Source organism: Pseudorca crassidens, chromosome 16 (genome assembly GCF_039906515.1).
Source record: "Pseudorca crassidens isolate mPseCra1 chromosome 16, mPseCra1.hap1, whole genome shotgun sequence".
Classification (NCBI taxonomy): Eukaryota; Metazoa; Chordata; class Mammalia; order Artiodactyla; family Delphinidae; genus Pseudorca; species Pseudorca crassidens.
In genome coordinates this window covers 74,221,452-74,243,861 of record NC_090311.1, presented here as the reverse complement: position 1 = coordinate 74,243,861, position 22,410 = coordinate 74,221,452, and the positions used below count along the sequence as shown (strand labels likewise).

At 35.2% G+C, this 22,410-nt stretch overlaps 1 protein-coding gene across 9 annotated transcripts in view; it reads left to right on the top strand.

Moving 5' to 3' along the window:
* CSGALNACT2 (chondroitin sulfate N-acetylgalactosaminyltransferase 2) overlaps positions 1-22,410 on the top strand; it is a 61,391-nt gene that overhangs the window by 4,088 nt on the left and 34,893 nt on the right. For 6 of the 9 annotated variants that reach the window (XM_067710950.1, XM_067710947.1, XM_067710949.1 and 3 more), the window contains exons 2-4: positions 16,325-17,252; positions 19,434-19,650; positions 20,959-21,060. In XM_067710950.1, coding sequence (XP_067567051.1) covers positions 16,592-17,252; positions 19,434-19,650; positions 20,959-21,060 — 980 coding nt within the window. In that variant the 5' untranslated portion in view covers positions 16,325-16,591. Of the gene's footprint in view, positions 1-16,324; positions 17,253-19,433; positions 19,651-20,958; positions 21,061-21,933; positions 22,026-22,410 lie in introns of those variants that run through there. The other 3 variants (XM_067710952.1, XM_067710951.1, XM_067710953.1) reach the window with 3 other exon arrangements.

The following is a 22,410-nucleotide window of genomic DNA, read 5'->3' as shown; positions in this document are numbered from 1 at the left end:
AGGAGGAATATATAGCCAAAATTCTCAAGCCAAAATTGAGAATACAGGAAAAGCTTCTCAAGCCAAAATTGAGAAGTAATACAGGAAAAGCTTGATAGGTTTAACCATTAACAACAACAAAACAAAACTTTGAGTAATGGGAAATAATACCTAAAACTTATTGAACACTTAATGCTTGTCATGTTTTACTTAATTAATTGTTACAATAATACTCCAAGGTAGGTGCTATAACTGTACCCACTTAACGGGTGAGAAAACTGAAACTTATAGAGATTAAGGAACTTGTCTGTGTTGATGAGTTAGAAAGTGGTCGAGCAGATATGTGCACTTAGGCTATCTGGCTCCCAAGACTATTATACAGACAAAAACTGAAAGAATTATTTGTAATTTGTTAACACCATTGTATAGATATTATCTATGTCAGCACATCTGGATCTACCTCATTCCTTTTAGATAGACATTCTATTGTATAAATGTCTGCAGTTTACTGAACCTTTCCCCTACTGATGGATAAAGTTGCTTTTATTTTTATTTAGCTGTTACATATAACACTAGTAAACATCTTATGCATGTGACTTTATATACTAGTGTGAATATTTCTGTAGTTTAGAATCTTAAAAGTGGAATTGCAAATTGTTGCACTAAAGGGCATGTGCATTTAAATCAAATTTGTCCTCCAAAAAATAAGAATGTATGTGTGTGTGCGTGTGTATTTTTAGTTTATCATTCATCAAAGGAATTGTAACATCTTGGAAAGAACCTTGGCCATCCAAGCAAGTGATTTCTTTTTACAGACGAAGCTCAGAAAGGTTAAGTATTATGCTCAAGATTACATAGCTATTAAGTAGCTATGACACTTGACTCTGTTTTTACTGTGCCACAGGCTGCCTTTGGCACAATTTTCTGCTTTATTTATAAAGATATGGGTATTACTCTCATTTATTTTGCTGAAATCCACGTACCATAAATTTAATTTTCCCTGGAAACACTTGTCAGAACGATCCATCTGATGTTACTTGTTCTTGGCACCCAACACTGTCTTAGTCAGTTTGGGCAGTTATAACAAAGTACCATAGACTGAGTGGCTTATAAACAACAAATATATTTCTCAAGTCTGAGATCAGGGTGCCAGCATAGTTGGGTTCTGGTGAGGATCCTCTTCCAGGTTGTAGACTTCCAACTTCTTGTATCTTCACAAGGCAGAAAGAGGGCTACTTAACTCTCTGGGGTCTCTCTCATAAGGACGCTAATCCCATTCAGAAGGGCTCCACCCTCATGAACTGATTATCTCCCAAAGGCCCTACTCCTAATACTGCCATATTGGGGGTTAGGATTTCAACATATGAATTTGCCAGTGAGGGTGGGGGAATATTCCATTCATTGCAGTGCGTGACATACAGTAAGTACTCAAATATTTGTTGAATGCACGCTGCCTTTTGGTGATCAGTATTTCTAAATATTTACAAAGTATTTATTCAAGACCTTAAAGAATCCGTGTATCATTGTAATACTCATCAGTTGCTCAAGAAGTAAAAAGTTCTAATTCCCTCCCTTACATGTGTTTGTACTTCATAATGTTTTAGTTTAGTCTGCTGACAGAGGTTTTGTTTTCCTAATAATCTTTGTGACTTTTTGTTGTTTAAAAAATGAACTCAAAATTATACATTTAGTATTTGAAAACTTTAGAAATCGTTCAGAAAATTTAGGAAGATTATACAGACCAGAACGTTGAAAATAAATAAATTCAGATTCAAATGGGTTGCTTGTATTTTGCAGAAAGCAGTAGGCTACTCTTATTGCAGAAGTTAGTTTGGCACATTGCAGTGTAAGCATCCTGGAAGTGATTATGAAATGTTTATTGGTAGTTTCATAAAATTATAGAATCAAATGTTTGAGTAGAAACTGGTTAAAGGTCATATTATTTAGGGATCATTACTGTAGAATGAACTATCTTTAATACTCTCTTGTTTTCTCAGAAGCACAAGGCAAATAGAAAAGATGTAACAAGACTTTCAGAGTAATCTGAGTACTACTTTTGTGGGGGCCGGGGCCTGGTGTATGCTTTGTTTTGTTTTTTTAAATCCAGATTTTTAGTCAACGAATCTTCATATTTGTCTTAATGAACAAAATGGAGTTTACTTACAAATGCCTCTTTGGCACTACTACACAGCTTCACTGAGGTATAATTGACTTACAATAAACTACACATGTTTAAAGTATAAAATTTGGTAATTTGAACATACCATATATACCTGAAATCATCACCACAATCAAAATGATGGACAAATCCATCACTCCCAAAAGTTTCTTTGTGCCCTTTTATAATTCCTTCCTGGTACGACCTTCCCTACCCTCGCCCCATCCCAGGCAACCACTGACTCCTCTGCTTTCTGTCACTACAAATTACCTTATGTTTTCTAGAATTTATATAAATGGAATCATACTCTTTCATTGTACTCCTTTCTTGTTGGGCTTCTATTATTGAGATTCACCCATATTGAAACATGTATCAGTAGTTTATTCCTTTTTATTGATGAGCTGTGTTCCATTGTATGGCTGTATTAGTTTATCCATTCACTTGTTAATGGACATTTGAGTTATTTCTAGTTTTTGGCTGTTTCATATAAAGCTGTTATGAACATTTGTGTACAAGTCTTTGTATGGACATATGCTTTCATTTCTCTTGGTTAAATATCTAGGAATGGAATGGCTCAATCAAGCGATAGGCTTATATTTAACTTGTTAAGAAACTGTGAAACCATCTCACATTACCACCAGCAGTGTATTAAAGTTCTAGTTCCTCCACATTGTCACCAACATATCGATCTTTTTAATTTTAGCCCGTCTAAGATTAGCCATTGTGGTGTCTCATTTTGGTTTGAATTTGCATTTCCCTGATGGCTAACAGTGTTGAGTATTTTTTTTTATGTGCTTATTTGAAGTGTTTCTTCAAATCTTTTGCCAATTTTTGATTGTGTTTGTTTTGTTATTGCATTTTGATACTTTTAAAAATAGATTCTGAATACAAGTCTTTTATCATATATATGCTTTGCCCATATTTTCTCCTGGCCTGTCACTTGTTTTTCCATTCCCTTTATAGTGTTCTTCAAAGAGCACAAATTTTGATGAAGTCCAGTTTATCAGTTATGCTGTTAGTGTCATATCAAAGAAATCTTTGCCTAATTCAAGGTCACAGAGATTTTCTCTTATGCTTCTAGTTTTATATTTTAAGGTTTTCATTTAGATCTATGATTCATTTTGTGATTTTTTTAATTGAAGTACAGTTGACTTAAAGTATTAGTTTCAGGTGTACGACATAATGATTCAATATTTTTATAGGTTATACTACATTTAACGTTATAAAATATTAACTATGTTCCCTGTGCTGTGCATTACATCCTTGTATCTTATTTACTTTAAACCTAGTAGTTCGTACCTCTTAACCCCCTTCCCCTATTATGCCCTTTTCCCCTATAATTCATTTTAAATTATATCGTAGTGCATATGAAGTGGTATCTCATTGTAGTTTTCATTTGCATTTCCCTATTGGTTTATGATGTTGACCATATTTTCACATGCTTATCAGCTTAATCTTTAGAAAAATGTCTATTCATACTTTTTGTTCATTGGGTTATTTATTTTTTTAATATTGAGTTGTAAGAGTTCTTTATATGTTCTAGATGCATCTTATATATTCTAGATGCATCTTATATTCTAGATATATATATTTATATATTTCTATTATATTTCCTAGTAGATATATGGTTTACAAATATTTTCTCCCATCCTTTTCACTTTCTTGATGATACCCTTTACAGCACAAAAGTTTTTAATTTTAATGAAATCTAATTTATATATTTGGTCTTCGGTATTTTGGTGTCATAGATCTAAGAAACCATTGCCTAATCCAGGGTCACGAAGATTTACATTTATGTTTTGTTTATAAGTGTATAGCTTTATAGTTTTAACTCTTACATTTAGATCTTTGACCCATTTTGAGTTAACTTTTGACTATAGGGTGAGGTAGAGATTCAGTTTCATTCTTTTGCTTGTGAGTATCCAGGTATCCTAGCACCGTTTATTGAAAAGACTGTTCTTTTCCCATTAAGTTACCTTGCCACCCTTGTTGAAAATCACTTGACTTAATGTGAAGGTTTATTTCTGGATCCTAAATTCTATCCCATTGATCCATATGTCTAGTCTTATGCTAGCTCCATGCTATCTTGATTACTGTAGCTTTGAAGTAAGTTTTGAAATGGGAAAGTTGAGTCCTCCAATTTTGTTCTTCTTTCTCAGTACTGTTTTGGCTGTTCTGGGTTCCTTGAATTTCCATGAGTTTAGGATAATCTTGTCAATTTCTGTAAAGCTGGGAATCTGAAGAGGATTGTGTTGAATCTGTAAATCAGTTTTGAGAGTATTGCCATCTTAATAATATCAAGTCTTCCAGTCAGTGAGCATCGGTACCTTTCCACTTATTTAAATCTTTAATTTCTTTTAACAGTGTATTGTAGTTTTCAGAATACAAGTCTTGTACTTCTTTTTTTTTTTTAGTTGAAGTATAGTGGATTTACAGTGTTGTGCTAATTTCTGCTGTACAGCAAAGTGACTCAGTTATACAAACATATACATTCTTTTTTTATATTCTTTTCCATTATGGTTTATCCCAGGAGATTGGATATAGTTCCCTGTGCTATTCAATAGGACCTTGTTGTTTATCCATTTTACATGTAATAGTTTGCATCTACTAACCTCAAACTCTCAGTTCATCCCTCTCCCTCCCCCCCTCCCGTGGCAACCACAAGTCTGTTCTCTATGTCTGTGAGTCTCTGTTTTGTAGATAGGTTCAGTTGTGCCGTGTTTTAGATTCCACATATAAGTGATATCATATGGTATTTGTCTCTTTCTGACTTCACTTAGTATGATAATCTCTAGTTGCATTCATGTTGCTGCAAGTGACATTATTTCATTCTATTTTATGGCTGAGTAGTAGTATTCCATTGTATATATGTACCACATCTACTTTATCCATTCATCTGTCGATAGACATTGAGGTTGTTTCCATGTCTTGGCTATTGTGAATAGTGCTGCTATGAACATAGGGGTGCATGTATCTTTTTGAATTGTAATTTTATCTGGCTGTATGCTCAGGAGTGCGATTGCTGAGTCATATGGTAATTCTGTTTTTAGTTTTCTGAGGAACCTCCATACTGTTTTCCACAGTGGCTGCACCAACTTATATTCCCACCAACAGTGTAGGAGAGTTCCCTTTTCTCCACACCCTCTCCAACATTTGTTATTTGTAGACTTTTTAAAGATGGCCATTCTGACTGGTGTGAGGTGGTACCTCATTGTAGTTTTGATTTGCATTTCTCTAATAATTGGCGATGTTGAGCATCTTTTCATGTGCCTGCTGGCCATCTGTATATCTCCTTTGGAGAAATGTCTGCTAAGGTCTTCTGCCCATTTTTCAATTGGGTTGTTTGTTTTTTTGTTGTTGAGTTGTATGAGCTGTTTGTATATTTTGGAGGTTAAGCCCTTGTCCGTCGCATCATTTGCAAATATTTTCTCCCAGTCCTCTGTAGGTTGTCTTTTTTGTTTTGTTTGTTTTATGGTTTCCTTTGCTGTGCAAAAACTTGTAAGTTTAATTAGGTCCTGTTTGTTTGTTTTTGTTTTTATTTCTATTGCCTTGGGAGACTGACTTAAGAAAACATTGGTACGATTTATGTCAGAATGTTTTGCCCATGCTCTCTTCTAGGAGTTTTATGGTGTCATGTCTTATGTTTAAGTCTTTAAGCCATTTTGAGTTTATTTTTGTGCATGGTATGAGGGTGTGTTTTAACTTCATTGGTTTACATGCAGCTGTCCAACTTTCCTAGTACCACTTGCTGAAGAGACTTTTTCCCATTTTATGTTCTTGCCACCTTTGTTGAAGATTAATTGACTGTAGGTGTGTGGGTTTATTTCTGGACTCTCTTTTCTGTTCCATTGCTCCATATGTTGTGTTTTTGTACGAATACCACACTGTTTTGATTATTGTAGCTTTGCAGTATTGTCTGAAGTCTGGGAGAGTTATGCCTTCTGCTTTGTTTTTTTCCTCAGGATTGCTTTGGCAATTCTGGGTCTTTTATGGTTCCATATAAATTTTTGAGCATGGGAAATTTTCTTTTATGGTTCCATATAAATTTTTGAGCATGGGAAGTTTTTCCATTTCTTTGAATCATCTTTAATTTCTTTTATTAATGTTTTATACTTCTCAGAGTTTAAGTCTTTCACCTCCTTGGTCAGGTTTATTCCTAGGTATTTTATTTTTTTTGGTGTGATTTTAAAAGTTTTTTTTTTTTTTTTTTTTTTACATTCCCTTTCTGGTATCTCATTGTTAGTGTAAAGAAATGCAACCGATTTCTGAATGTTAATCTTGTATCCTGGTACTTTGCTGAATTCATTTATTAGATATAGTAGTTTTTTGTGTGGAGTCCTTATGGCTTTCTATATATAGTATCATGTTATCTGCATATAGTGACAATTTTACCTCTTCCCTTCCAATTTGGATACCTTTTACAGTAAGTCCCCTACATACGAACCTTCAAGTTGTGAGCTTCCAAAGATTCGAGTGTGCGTTCACATGTCTAATCACGTAAGTTAGTTCTGTTTGAGGAGAACTAACTTAGTTTTAGAGGCAGAGGACCTGGACGTAGAACAGTACACAAAGGTTGCAGCAGCCATTCAGAATACAATCCAGTGCTACCGTGTCTTCTATGACAAGAAAAAAAGAGCTACTACCCAGATATCACTGGATCATATTTCCAAGAGGTTAGATAGAATTGAATCCAGCAAGGAACTAGAACCTGTGCCACCAACGTCAGGCATGAGTGAAATTGCAGCTTGCCCTCCATCTCCTATTGCTGATGATCCTTCAACTCTACCATCTCCCACCTCCTCTCCCTCCTCCAGTCAGTAACTCTTCTTGCCTGTTCACTCGATACCAACCCCTATATGCCCACTGTTGTACTACTGTACTTTTCCAGGTACTGTACTGTAAGATTAAAAATGTTTTATTTTTTGTGTTTGTTATGTATTATTTGTGTGAAAAGTATTATAAACCTATTACAGTACAGTACTATATAGATGATTGTGTTAGTTGGGTACCTAGGCTAACTTTGTTGGACTTACGAACAAGTTGGACTTACGAGCATGCTCTCGTAATGGAACTCATTCGTATGTAGTGGACTTACTGTATTTCCTTTTCTTGTCTGATTGCTGTGGCTAGGCCTTCCAATACTATGTTGAATAGAAGTGGTGAGAGTGGGCATCCTTGTCTTGTTCCAGATTTTAGTGGGAAGACTTTCGGCATTTCAACATTGAGTATTATATTGGTTGTGCGTTTGTCATAAACGGCTTTTATTATGTGGAGATAGGTTCCCTCTGTACCCGCTTTGGTAAGAGATTTATTGTGAATTGATGTTGAATTTTGTCAAATGCTTTTTCTGCATCTGTTGAGATGATTGTGTGGTTTTTTACTTTTCTTTTGTAATGTGGTGTATTACATTGATTGATTTGCGTGTGTTGACCCATTCTTGTGAACTTGGGATGAATCCCACTTGGTGGTGGTGTATGATCTTTTTTATGTGTTGTTGGATTCAGTTTGCTAATATTTTGTTGAGAATTTTTACATCTATATTTGTCAAAGATATTGGCTTGTAACTTTCTTTTTTGGTGGTATCTTTGTCTGGTTTTGAAATCAGGGTGATGGTGACTTCATAGAATGTCTTTGGGAGTGTTCCCTCCTCTTCAGTCTTGTGGAAGAGTTTGAGAAGGATTGATATATGTTCTTTGTATGTTTGGTGGAATTCGCCTGTGAAGCCATCTGTTCCTGGAGTTTTGTTTGTAGGGAGTTTTTTTAATTACTATTACAGATTCTATTTCACTGCTAGTGATTGGACTGTTCAAATTATCTATTTCTTCTTGATTCAGTTTTGGTGGGCTGTATGTTTCTAGAAAGTTGTCTGTTTCTTGTAGGCTATCAAATTTGTTGGCATATACTTGTTCATAGTATTTTCTTATGGCTTTTTATATTTCTGTGGTGTTGGTTGAGATTTCTCCTTTTTCATTTCTTATTTTGTTTATTTGGGTTCTCCCTCTTTTCTTCTTGGTGGTCCTGGCCAGAGGTTTGTCAATTTTGTTTATCCTTTCAAAGAACCAGCTCTTTGTTTTAGTGATACTTTCTTTTTTTTTTAAATCTCTATTTTATTTATTTCCTCCCTGATCTTTATTATTTCCTTCCTTCTGCTGACTTCAGCTTTCATTTGTTCTTCTTTTTCTAATTCTTTTAGGTGGTAGGTTAGGTTGTTTACTTGAGATTTTTCTTGTTTTTTGAGGAAGGCCTGTATCACTGTCAACTTCCCTCTAAGAACTGCTTTTCCTGCATCCCATAGAGTTTGTATGGTATTTTTTATGGTATTCTCAAGGTATTTTTTAATTTCCTTTCTGATTTCCTTGTTGACTCATTGGTTTTTTAGTAGCATGTTGCTTAGTCTCCATGTAATCATTTTTTTCTCATTTCTTTTCCTGTGGTTGATTTCTAGTTTCATGCTGTTGTGGTCAGAGAGGATGCTTGAAATAATTTCTGTACTCTTAAATTCGTTGAGGTTAGTTTTGTGCCCTAGTATGTGGTCAGTCCTAGAGAATGTTCCATGTGCACTTGGAAAAAATGTGTTGTTTTTTTTTTCAGATATAATGTCCTGAAAATGTCAATTAAGTCTAACTGTTCTGTTGTATCATTTAGGATCTGTGTTGCCTTACTGATTTTCTGTTTAGAAGATCTGTCCATTGATGTGAGTGGGGTGTTAAAGTCTCCTAATATTATTGTATTCCCATCAGTTTCTCCCTTTATGTCTGTTAGTGTTTGTTTTATGTATTTGGATGCTCTTATATTAGGTGCATATATGTTGACCAGCGTAAAATCATCTTCTTGTATTGATCCTTTTATCATTATATAGTTTCTTTCTTTATCTTCCTTTATGGCCTTTGTTTTGAAGTATTTTGTCTGATATGAGTATTGTAACTGTCACTTTCTTGTCATTTCTGTTTGCATGAAATATCTTTTTCCATCCTCTCACTTTCAGTCTGTGTGTCCTTTTCCCTAAGGTGGGTCTCTTGTAGGCAGCAGCATATTGTAGGCTCTTGTTTTTTTACCCAGTTTGCCACTCTGTCTTTTGATTGGAGCATTCAGTCCATTGACATTTAAGGTAATTATTGATACATATATATTTATTGCCATTTTAAACCTTGTTTTCCAGTTGATTCTATGTTTTTTCTTTGTTCCTTTTTCTTTTTGTGGTTTGATGATTTCCTTTTATTTTATGCTTGTGTTCTTTTTGGTTTTTGTGAATCTGTTGTATGTTTTTGATTTGTGGTTGCCCTGTTTTTCAAGTGTGTTAACCCCTTCCTATATCTGCTTGCTTTAGATTGATAGTCATATAGGTTCTAACACATTCTAAAAAAAAGAATCTACATTTTCTTACTCTCCTTGCCCACATTTTATGATTTTGATGTCCTCTTCTACATCTTCATGTTTATCCTTTTGCTGTTCCTTGTGTTTATCATCGCTTTCACAAATCGGTTTTTTCTTTTTCTTTTTTTTTTTCTTTTTGCTCTGTATACCGGCTAATTTAAGTGATTTACTTTCCAGTTATGATTTCCTCCTTCCTGTATCTTCCTACTTCTTTTCTGTTTAGAGAAGACCTTTCAATATTTCTTTTAGGATAGGTTTAGTATTGCTGTATTCTTTTAGTTTTTGCTTATTTGAGAAATTGTTTATTTCTACTTTATTCTAAATGATGACCTTGCTGGGTAGAGTATTCTAGGTTGCAGATTTTTCTCTTTCAAGACTTTGAATGTATTTTGCCACTCCCTTCTGGCTGCACCGTTTCTTTAGAGAAATTAGCTGATAGCCTTATGGGGGTTTCCTTGTAATTAACTCTGTTTTTCTCTTGCTGCCTTTAGAATCCTCTTTTTATCTTTAACTTTTGCCATTTTTATTATAATATGTCTTGGTGTAGGTCTGTTCGGGTTCACCTTGTTTGGGACCCTCTGTGCTTCCTGTATCTGCATATCTGTTTCCTTCTTTAGGTTTGGGAAGTTTTCAGCCATAATTTCTTCAAATACATTTTCAATTCCCTTTTTTCTTTGTTTTCTTTCTGGAATCCCTACTATGTGTAGATTGGCACACTTTATATTATTCCACAGGTCTCTTATATTACTTTCATGTTTTTTTTTTCATTTGGCTTTCTGTCTGTTGTTTTGATTGGGGTATTTCCATTATTCTATCTTCCAGATCACATATTCTTTCTTCTGCATTATTCATTCTGCTATTTGTTGCCTTTAGCTCAACGTTTATCTCAGCAAATGAATTTTCCAATTTTTCTTGGCTCTTCCTTATAGTTTCTAGTTCCTTTTTACAGTAATCTTCATTTCTGTTGATACCCTTTCTTAATTTCTTCAGTATTTTCATTACCTCCTTTTTATTTTTATTTTACTTATTTTTTTTGCGGTACGCGGGCCTCTCACTGTTGTGGCCTCTCCCGTTGCGGAGCACAGGCTTGGACACGCAGGCTCAGCGGCCATGGCTCACGGGCCCAGCCGCTCCGCGGCATGTGGGATCTTCACGGACCGGGGCACAAACCCGTGTCACCTGCATCGGCAGGCGGACTCTCAACCACTGCGCCACCAGGGAAGTCCCGATCTTTGTACTTCTTTTTTTTAAATTATTCCTAAGCACTTTTATTCTTTTTGGTGTAAATAAATTGTTCTCATAATTTTATTTTCAGATTATTCATTGCTGGTATATAGAAATGCAGTTATTTTTGTGTATTGATCTTGTATCCTGAGTTCCTAATTTCTTAGGATTTTCTTTATGCAGGATCACATCATCTGCAAATAGAGATAGTCCTCTTTTTTTTCAATTCAGATGTCTTTTATTTTGTTTTCTTGCCTAATTGCCCTGATTAGAACATCTTTCAATACAATGTTTAATAGAAGTGATGAGAGCAGACATCCTTTTCTTATTCCTGATCTTAGGGGGAAAGCATGCAGTCTTTCACCATTAAATATGAAATTAGCTGTGGGTTTTTTATATATGCCCTTTATCAGGTTGAGGAAGTTGCCTTTTATTCCTCGTTTGTTGGGTGGTTTTATCAGGAAGTGGTGCTGGATTTTGTGAAATGTTTTTTCTGTGTCTATTGATAAAATCATATGGGTTTTGTCCTTTATTCTATTGATGTGGTGTATTGCATTAATTGATTTTCAGATGGTAAATTCACCTTGCATTTTTGGGATAAATCACACTTGGTCATGGTGTTTTGTGTTGATAGATTTAGTGTGCTAACGTTTTGTTGAGGATTTTTGTGTCTATATTCATAAGGAATATTGGTCTGTAGTTTTCTTTTGATATCTTTATCTGGTTTTAGTAGCACAGCAATACTGGCCTTATAGAATGAGTTGGGAGGTATTCCCTCTGTTTTTTGGAAGAGTTTGTGAAGCATTGGTATTCTTATTAATTCTTGGTTGAATTCACTGGTAAAACCGTTTGATTCTGGACCTTGTGGGTAGTTTTTGATTACTAATTGAGTCTCATTATAAGTCTATTCATATTTACTATTTCTCCTTGAGTCAGTTACAGTAGTTTGTGTCTTTCTAGGAATTTGTCCATTTCATTCAGTTATATTTGAAAGCAATTTAAATAATAACAGAAATCTTGGGGAATTCCCTGGCGGTCCAGTGGTTAGGACTCAGCACTTTAACTGCCGTGGCCCCGGTTCAGTCCTGGTCTGGGAACTAACATCCCACAAGCTGCGCAGTGTCGCCAAATAAAAAGAAAGACATCTTGTAATTATCCATGTAGTTAACATTTCTGGTTTCTTCATTGCTTTGTGTAGATCCATATTTCCATCTGCTAACATTTTCCTTCTGCCTAAAGGACTTGTAGTGAAGGTCTGATGGTGATGAATTCCTTTAGCTTTTTAATGTCTAAAAAAAAGTTTTTTGTCTTTGTTCTTGAATACTTTTTCTGAATGTAGAATTCTAGGTAGACGTATTTTTCCTTTCAGTTCTTTAAAGACATTGCTCCATTCTCTTTGTTTTTTGTTTTTGTATGATGTGTTTTTTTCCTTTGGCCACTTTTAAGATTTTCTGTTTATCATAGGATTTGTGCAGTTTGATTATCATGAACTTTGCTTTAGTTTTCTTTGTGGCTTTTGTATTTGGTATTCGTTGAGCTTCTTGGATCTATGTGTTGATAGTTCATCAAATTTGGAAAATTTTCAGCCTTATTTCTTTAAATATTTCCCCTAGCCCCCTCCCCCTTGTTTGGAGACTCTAATTACATATATATTAGGCTGCTTGAAGTTGTCACGCAGCTTACCAGGTGCTCTATTCATGTTTTTCATTATTTTTTCCTTCTACATTTTGAATAATTTCTGTTGCTATGTGTTCAATTCATTAATATTTTGTTCTGAAATACCTGCTGTTAATCCCATTCAGTATATTTTTCATCTCAGAAATTGATGTTTTCATCTCCTTAGTTCAATTTGTATCTTTTTTTTAATGTTGTCTGTGTGTCTCCCTATTTTTTTGAACATGATTATCTTTTTAAATACAGTTATAATTTTTAATGTCCTTTTCTGTGAATTCCAGCATCTCTGTCACTTCTAGGTCAGTTTCAATCATTAATTTTTTCATTATGGGTTGTGTTTTTCTTTTTCTTTGTATGCCTGATCATTTTTGTTTGGAGGGCAAACATTTTGAATTTTATTTTACTGGATGCTGGATATTTTTATATTCCTATAAATATTTGTGAGGCTTGTTGTACAGTTATATGGAAACAATTTGATCCTTTCAGGCCTTGCTTTTAAGGTTTGTTGGCAGGATCAGGCCCGTATTTAGTCTAGAGCTAATTATTTCCCACTACTGAGGCAAGACCTTTTTGAGTACTCTACCCAATGCCCCATGAATTTTGAGGTTTTCCAGTTTGTCTGGTGGGAACAGTCACTATTCTTGGCCCTGTTTGAATGCTGAGTTCTGTGTCTTCTAATTTTTTGTGTGCTTCTGTCCTTAGCCTCAGTTAGTTTCTTCATATGCCTGCCCTTATTAGTGCTCTGCTGTACACCCAAAGGGTGTCCTCTTGAGATCTCTGGAGTTCTCTCCCTGTCCAGCTCTCTCCTCTGGTACTATATCCTTTGAACCTAGCTGCCTTGGTCTCCTCAGACTGTCAGCTCCACCTCATCAACTCAGGGAGTTACCTGGGCTCTACTTAGGAGGGGACTCCCTGTGCTATGGCTTGGAAACTACGGCAGAAAGCTGTGCAATCACTTGTTTTTTGTTCCTCCAAGGATCAGTGTGCTGTATTACCTAATGTTCAGTATCTTGAAAATCATTGTTTCATATACTGGGTTTTTTTTTAATTGATTTTGTTTGTTTTTAGTTGTTTCCAGTGTGAGAGTGAATCTGGTCCATGTTACTTGATCTTGGCTATAAGAGGAAGTCTCTTTAGTCTGTTTTAGAGTGTAAAATCGGTGGCTCCTAACGTTTCTTTCTACTCTGAGCTCTTTGATTTTGTTTTACATATCTTTGACAGCACAGTTTCCCATTTCCACAGTATCCCATTCTCTCCTCAGAACACTTAACTATCTGCTGTTGGTGCTTGGAAGGTTGCTTGGTATTAACTCTGGGTTGTGAATGAACCTGGTTTATCATACAGACAGACTACATAGAATGATGGCAGTCAAGGTGTAACAGGCAGAAAATGGGTGTGTTCTCTAATACTATTCTTAACATATTTAGAGTTGTCATAATCTAGTTTTTTAGGATGTTGTTAAAGAGTTCCCTTCAGGGAACATAAAGGCAAATATGACTTTAATTGGAATCTTTTATGTTTAACAACCACAGAGCTGTGCAGCTAACATTTATATTCTAAAATTATTACAGGGACTTCCCTGGAGGTCCAGTGGTTAAAACTTCACCTTCCAGTGCAGGGGGTGCGGGTTTGATCCCTGGTCGGGAAGCTAAGATCCCACATGCCTCATGGCCAAAAAACATAAAACAAAAGCAATATTGTAACAAATCCAATAAAGAGTTTAAAAATGGTCCACATCAAAAAAATCTTTAAAGTAATTACAGCGACCTTTCTTTCATTTCAGTGGATAATATTTAACCGTAAGATATTCAGCTGTAAGATAAGCATGTAAGATATCTCAGACCTGTATTTTGCTTAAAGGAGGGAGAAAGAAGACCTTGGCTTTAATGTTGCCACTTAATAGTTATATAACCTTATTTAAATCTTTTCATTTCTGAACCTATTTTTCCTATACAAAAGAAGATACTAGCAACACTATTCTGAAAGGGTGACATGGGAAATGTATAAAAATACCTTATAAATCAGTATTTTTCAAGATTTTTGGATCACAACCCACTTATAAATACATTTTATGTGGCTAGCTCATGCATATGTGTGTGTGTGTATTTGCAACACAGAATTTACTACTATATGTGATATGCACCAGTATTTCCTGTTCTAGTTCACTGAAAAGTAAACCTTTGGTAGTGACCCATTAATGGGTGATATCTCACAGTTTAAAATACATTGTCTATATAAAGAAAAAAAACATGAGGTACCATATTAATATAAGGTTGACATACTTAGCTTATATGCTGTTAGTTCTGTTATCAAGTTCAAATATAGTATAGTTAAATATATATAACTTTATTAACTTATTCAAGATTATGTTCTCATATTTTTAGTTTTAATCTTTCTTTTCCCTATAAACGGGCTAGTAATAACTTATAGTTAAGAGATACCTCTGAGTTTTAACTTTTAAACAATGAAGTTTAAGTGGTTTCTTATGCTAAGAATTACAGTTCTGAGACATGTTAAAGTCCTAGAACTAATACTGGCTTTGTTTTTTACTTAGTTTTCTTGATACGGTACCAATATTTTTTTCCTATTTTTTCCTATATCACTTAAAATAAATAAGATTTATAAGCAGTAAAACAGATGCCATCATAGTAAAACTTGTGAATTAAAATTTTAAGGATACTTGGTTATCTTTTGGTTAATTAAAATAATAAATGGCTAAGGGTAGTTAAGTCCATTGTTTGTGATCCACTAGCCAAAAGAAGTTTGAATCTATCCTACATTTTGTATAAATATGTGCCACAAAGAACACACGTTGCAGCATTTTTCACAGAAGGCATCCAGGCTTTCCTAATCACCAAGAAACTGACGAGGGCTGATGTTCTCTAGTGACCTTCTTCCATAGGTTCTGCTGCACTGGTAGAAACCAATTCTGTTAAAAGCAGGCTTAGTATCACATATTCTTCTTGACAAACCCTTCATTAGAATAGAAGTTCTCTCTGCAGTGGAGGCCTTCCCTGCTTCCTGTCTCCTAGGTTTAACCTTCTCTATTTCTAGAATTAAGAATCCTTAGTTTAGAAAGAAACATGGAAGAGCTCACATAGCTGGTTGTGGTATGAGGGATAGCATGTAATTTTGTAAATTTATAAACGGTTCTTGGATTTTGTTTCCCTATAGATAAATATGTTCCTGTTTTTCTTTATATAGACTCCAAACTTTCCAGAGCTGTAGGAAATCTGTTGCTGTGTAATACACTGGAAAGAATTATGTGATCTAATGCTCAAATAATCTACTGGAGGACTTTGGATGTAAAACTGTTTCTTAATGTGTTTTCCAGATGTCTGTGACCTTTTGAAATTGCTTTTCCTCCCAACTTAATTTTAAGGCTCTTAGATTGACTGAGTTGAGCTATAGAAATTAATGAAGTAGAATGCTTGAATTGAATAAACTGGAAGAAAATATCTCTCTGTAGAAAGCCATTATCAACATAACAAAAACATTTTATAGAAACTCAGCTCCCAAATGGTGATATGTTATAGGTGGGAAATGGCGAGTTAATTGAAATATTATGTCAATAAAGAGTTATACATGATGTAATTTTCAAATAGTTAGGGACCAATAGAATCTATCTATTGTAACACAAACTATGCTAAACGTAAGTTTAATGTTTCTTTGATTCATTCAGGTTATGGATGTGTAGACATTATGGTTGAAAATATTACATGTGATATTTTAGTGTTTCATAAGGTATTTTTCTTAGTACTTTCTCCCAGCATTTACTGAATATTCTATATTGTATTAGTGCCTCTCCTGGTGCTCTGCCTATGGTAGTCACATAGCTAAGTTTACTGAAGCTGTCAACAGTGTGATATACTTAAAGAAACAAAATTCTGATTGATTCTGATCTGTTTCTTTCAGAAAAATCACCATCCGTGTCATGGATTTTATCTGATTGTGTAGATCAGATTTCCTTATTCTGGATATCATGGTAACAATATAGGAAATATGCATTATTTCTGCAAGTAGAATTCACTGCTGAAGGAAGAAATTTTTTAAGCTACAGCCAAATTCATTTTGTTACCTTTTATGGAAATCCTGATTTTGTTTTTACTTTTTTATAACCTTTCGCAAAAGGTATGAACAAGCAAAGAGCACATCTCATTAGGCAAGTCCACATTAATAAGAATGCCTAGAAGAGGATTGATTCTTCAGACCCGGATCCACTGGCTACTGTTGGGTCTCGCTTTACTCTGCAGTTTAATATTATTTTTGTACCTTCTGGAATGTGCCCCCCAGACTGATGGAAATGCATCTCTTCCCGGTATCGTTGGGGAAAATTATGGTAAAGAGTATTATCAAGCCCTCCTACAGGAGCAGGAAGAACATTATCAAACCAGAGCAACCAGTCTGAAACGCCAGATTGCCCAATTAAAACAGGAATTGCAAGAAATGAGTGAGAAGATGAGATCACTGCAAGAGAGAAAGAATGTAGGGGCTAATGGCATAGGCTATCAAGGCAACAAAGAGCAAGCACCTAGTGATCTTTTAGAGTTTCTTCATTCACAAATTGACAAAGCTGAAGTTAGCATAGGAGCCAAACTACCTAGTGAGTATGGAGTCATTCCCTTTGAAAGTTTTACCTTAATGAAAGTATTCCAGTTGGAAATGGGTCTCACTCGCCATCCTGAGGAAAAACCAGTTAGAAAAGATAAGCGAGATGAATTGGTAGAAGTTATTGAAGCTGGCTTGGAGGTCATTAATAATCCTGATGAAGACGATGAACAGGAAGATGAGGATGGTCCCCTTGGAGAAAAACTGGTATTTAATGAAAATGACTTCATAGAAGGTAATGTGAAAACAGTGTCGGTCCATAGTTACGTTAGTATGACAAAATTCTGTTATTGTATGCTGGTAATATGTCAGTCATTATCCACAGTATTAAAACATTTAAATTTTTACCCACTAAATTCCACCAAGAATTTGAAGAGGCTTTTTTAGAAAAAGTTATAATGTGATCATGATAAAATAGAAAATAAGGACCAGGGAAATAGAATAAATCTAAGTTTATATAGCAAAATACTCCCCAAGTTGAAGGGCTCTTAGGATTGTATATGTATTTGCACGTATATGTATTTGCATTCATGTCTTAACTGGTCTTGACGTTTGTTTTTTATATTTTTTAAAATATATGAACTAAGGCTCAAGATTTGAAAACCATTTGCTAAAGGAAAGAAAAAGAACCTGATTTAGATTAGTGATTGTTCTATATTTTGAGTGGAGGAGAAACACATGTCAGAACATCAAGAGGCATACATAGTTTTGAAAAGCATATTTGGCATTTGGAAAAGTAAAGAAATAAACCTATTTTCCTAATACAGGCTGCAGAAAGGGCATAGGATTTTTATGTCAAAATGGGACGTGACTCAAAAGTTGAGGAACACTTGTATAAATTTAAGAAATTTGTTGATTAATATAAACAGGAATAATTATAAATCCCAACCCATCTCCATCTTAATACCCCCTGCTAGATATTTAATTGTAGACTTAAAACCATTTTGGATACAAATACGTCTTGAAAGTTCTCTTTGCTCGATTCTGTAAACAGTATACCACGTGTAGTGTTTTTTTTTTTTTGACCCTAAATCATCATGGGTATCACTTGCTGTAATATAATATAATACCTTGAGCCTTTGGAGGCCATCAGGGAGGGCCTTGTGCTTTTCTGTGGCATTTTAGCTGTCTTCTCCCTATAGCCACCTCTTTTCCCCTGTCACTTCCTGCAATTTTTGATGGGTTGTTTCTTTCAAAACGCTTGTAATTTTTCTGAAAGCTCAGCTTTTTGTCTTTTCACTGTGTATGTTTGTAGCTTATGGCAGAATTGAAAGCTGCAGAGGAAATAATATAACTAAGATATGTAAAATGTCTTCATGTCTGCCTAAAAAGGAAGGAACCTATGCCAGTTTTATATTCCGCAGCTTCTGCTTTTCTTATAACTCTCCTCGGATTCTGTCAGTTACAGGATTTTTCTCTGCATGGAACACATTTTGTCCCTTGCTTTTCCTCCACTGTGCTGCTTCCCTCATCAAAAAAATAATTACTGACAATGATTTAGTAACTCCTGTTTCTCTACCAGACTTCAGCTTCGATGTCACTTCTTCTTCGAGGTGATCTCCAACCTGCAAGTTTAAGACAGCAGTACTTCTTCTACCCTGTGTCCCATCTCACAGCACTTGTCATAGTATATGGCATTTCCCACTTCCTGATTTGTAGTTCTTGATACACTGTAAGCCTCAGGAGGAGTGGGACCAGTCAATCTGGTTTACCATTTTATTTCCAGATATTGACTGACTCACACATCTATAGGTCTAACCTCTCCCCTGAGTGTCACACTTAAAAACCAGATTGCCCAATAGACTTCCATACTTTATTCCCAAAGGTGTCTCATATCACCATGTTTAAATTTGTACTGATTTTTCTTTGTCTGACTTCATTCTATCCAGAGTCTTGTGTGTTTGCATGTGTATATCACTATATTGTTATTTCTTTATTTTTCTGTCTTCCTCACTAGACTGACCCTTCCAAAAAACTGGGACCATGTAGCCTTCTTTATACCATCAGTGCCTGACACAAATGCACTCAATTCATTTTTGTTAAGCTGAACCAAGTAATAGATGATTTGACTGTCAGGTCTAGAATTTAATATTGCTAGAAGTAATTTCTTTATTTTCATCATTTGGTTTCTGTGTTGATAGGCTCTGCTATTAAAGTCATATATGAAAAGGAATCATTGTCATTTGGAGCATATTTTATGGGTTGAATAATATAGCAGAGTGGTGAACATTTTTTTAACCTCTCCTTTTAAAGAAACAGTTGTTGTTGACTATACTATGGGGATAACATTTTCACAAATATATAAAAACCCTACAAGTTTGGTATCACACTTTTGATCTTTGAGTAAAATCAGTAGTCATATTGAACTTGTAAACTTTGACATGGAGACATCTTTGTTCCTAACTCTTTCCTTTAGGTTATTATCGCACTGAGAGAGATAAGGGCACACTGTATGAACTCTTTTTTAAGAAAGCAGACCTTACGGAATATAGACACGTGACTCTCTTCCGCCCTTTTGGACCTCTCATGAAAGTGAAGAGCGAGATGATTGACATTACTAGATCAATTATTAATATCATTGTGCCGCTTGCTGAAAGAACTGAAGCATTTGCACAGTTTATGCAGAACTTCAGGTAACTCCCAGGGCTTAGTGATTTGACTGAGCGCTCCTAAAAAAAAAAAAGCACATTTCATGCCATTTTATTTAATTTACCTTCACTGAGTATGATTACTTAGAATTACAGAACAATTTTTTTGGCTTTAGGGAACTTTATGTTTTGATATTCCCTTTTTTCTTAAGGCATGTATAGTATATTGTGTTACTGACAACTTGAACTGTGAAGTAAATTGAGGGTGACAACTATTAGAAACTAAATTTGATTACCTTTATAATTGTGTTTGAATTCATTTTAGGACAAGTTGAATTTTTAAAAATAAAGTTATTGATGTGTAACTTACATACAATAAAATCGACATATTCCAAGGATAGAGGTTTCATGACTTTTGACAAATGTATACACCCATGTAACTGCCTCTCCAGTTAAGATATAGAGCATTACTATCTCCCCCAGAAAATTCCCTGAGAACAATTTGAATTTCAAAATTGAAAGAAATTTTAGAAATACAAATATTCAAGTAAACGTGGGAGAATGTTTTTCCGTCTTGGGAAGCAGAGACTGTAGCAGTTTTTAAAAGAATTTTTTTCTTTTTCTTAATCATTAAATTTGGATATTTTTAAATGCTGAAGTGTTAAAAAGTTAACAACTACATATTAGGGTAACGATTTGAGGAAAGTTTTACTTTTTTGTTTTAATTGAACAATTGTCATGTTTTTAATACTTTAATATGATAGTTTTAATTCTTTGTAGTCCCAATCTTTGTTCTCATTGAAGTTGTTGGATGTAAAAGTTAACACAGTTCTGTTGCAGAATATCTAGAAGTCATGCTTCCAAATGAGTTTTACGTTTTTGAAATTGCTCGCTTGAGATCTGATTTCCTAAAGCATTTTTTAATTGCCTTTTTTGGAATTACCTTCAGATGCTACATTATTCTTTACAGTTACTAATCTCAATCATGACAAATATTTACTCCTTGATGATAAGTATAATTTCTCTAATTAGCCAATCTGAAGACAAAGTAACTCTTGACCCCAAACTTGAGTTATTTATTTATTTGGTTTTGAACTGATTGAACTTATTTCCTTGAGTAGCTTATAATTTGCTTCTGAAGGCAATACCAAAGCAAAAGTTCCAAAAATGTTTTGAAATATGGCAAAATTCAGCAATATTGCCAGTTTTATATTTACTTAAAGCTTTGTGTGATTTCATTCTAAATGAGTAATGCTTCATTTGTTTTCTTGTTAAAGCTTCATGTGATTGCTTTCTGAATGAGTAGTGCCTTATATATTTTCCTGAATGAACTTTATTTTTCAATTCTGTTAGGGATGTATGTATTCATCAGGACAAGAGAATTCATCTCACAGTGGTGTATTTTGGTAAAGAAGGACTATCTAAAGTCAAGTCTATCCTAGAATCTGTCACAAGGTTGGTGAGCCATGTCCACATTGAAGTCCTTTATATATAATAATAGAAGAATGAGAATTTCAGATACTTAATGGATAATTTTGAATAGCTGCCATTAAAAGTTGGCTGAGCATGTGAGTGGTGGTGCTAGTAAGTTCCTCATTTCACCCCTAAGTTCACTCTAAATGACTCATCTTCCCTTAACCTCTTAGACAGTGTGGCATGATTAGGGTGCTCTCACTCTGCGGCCCACTCACCTTGTATATATTTGCCTCCATTTATTCTTCCATTTCCTTCGTTTTGAACTCTTTCCCTTTTTCTAAATCTAATCCCTTCACTTGGATATCATCTCCTGAGCTTGTCTCTCTTGCTTGCCACTTTTCTTTCCTTCCATTTTCCTAAGTTCCTTCTCACCCTGCAAATGATGCTTAGGTCTCCCCTATCCTTAAGAGACCCCCGCCTGACTCTAGAGTACCCAGTAACTGCTATTAGGTTTCTGTCCTTTCACATCTGAACCTCACAAAACAGTAGCTATCTAACCAAGCAACTCATATAGTACCTGGCACACAGTAGGTGCTCAGAGGTTTGAATGAATGAATTAGTAATTCCTTAATACTCCATTATTAATTCTGTAGCTTCTCAGCCTTTTCATCTCTAAGTTATGGGCCTAGAGTTATGACCTAACTGCCAAATTCAGCCTTTTCTCTGTCATCCTCTTTGCTTTCTTACATTTGATACCTAACCAGTACTTCCTTCTTGAACCTCTCCTCTGATGTTTGTAAAATGTAAATATTTTGTAAATGTAGATATGTTATAATGTAAGATATAGGTTGATTGACTTTTCTGACCACATCAACTCTGTATCCTTTACTTGCTTCTTTACCTTTCTGCTAGTTGTGGCCATTCCCTAAGAGTCCAGCTTTGGCCGGCCATTCTTCTCGAATCGTTCAACTAACACTCATTGAGCCCCACCGACTATGTTCCAGGTACACTGCTCGGGAGTCTAACTGGGGTGGTTGGGATAGGACTGGGCACAGAGGAGGGAGTTGCAGTCCCTACCCCAAAGGGACTCTCACAGCATTGGAGTAGGAAAAACAAACACTGTCTCCTCCTCCGCCTTCACTGGCTCCTCCTCCTGATGGCCCTCTTTCAGTTCCGACGAAGGTTCTCATGATTCCCTGGGCTTGATGTCTGAGGGCCAGCGTCTTTCACTCATTCTCTACCTCTGATTAATCGGTTTCTGCTCACCGCACAGGACCTCTGTTCTGCCCTTTCCTTGCTGCTGCCACCGCTCTAACCCACGCTCCCCTCCCTCCATTTCTTCCCTTTGTCTCTTCCCTCCTTACCATTTTCAGATCACCTACTAAGTAC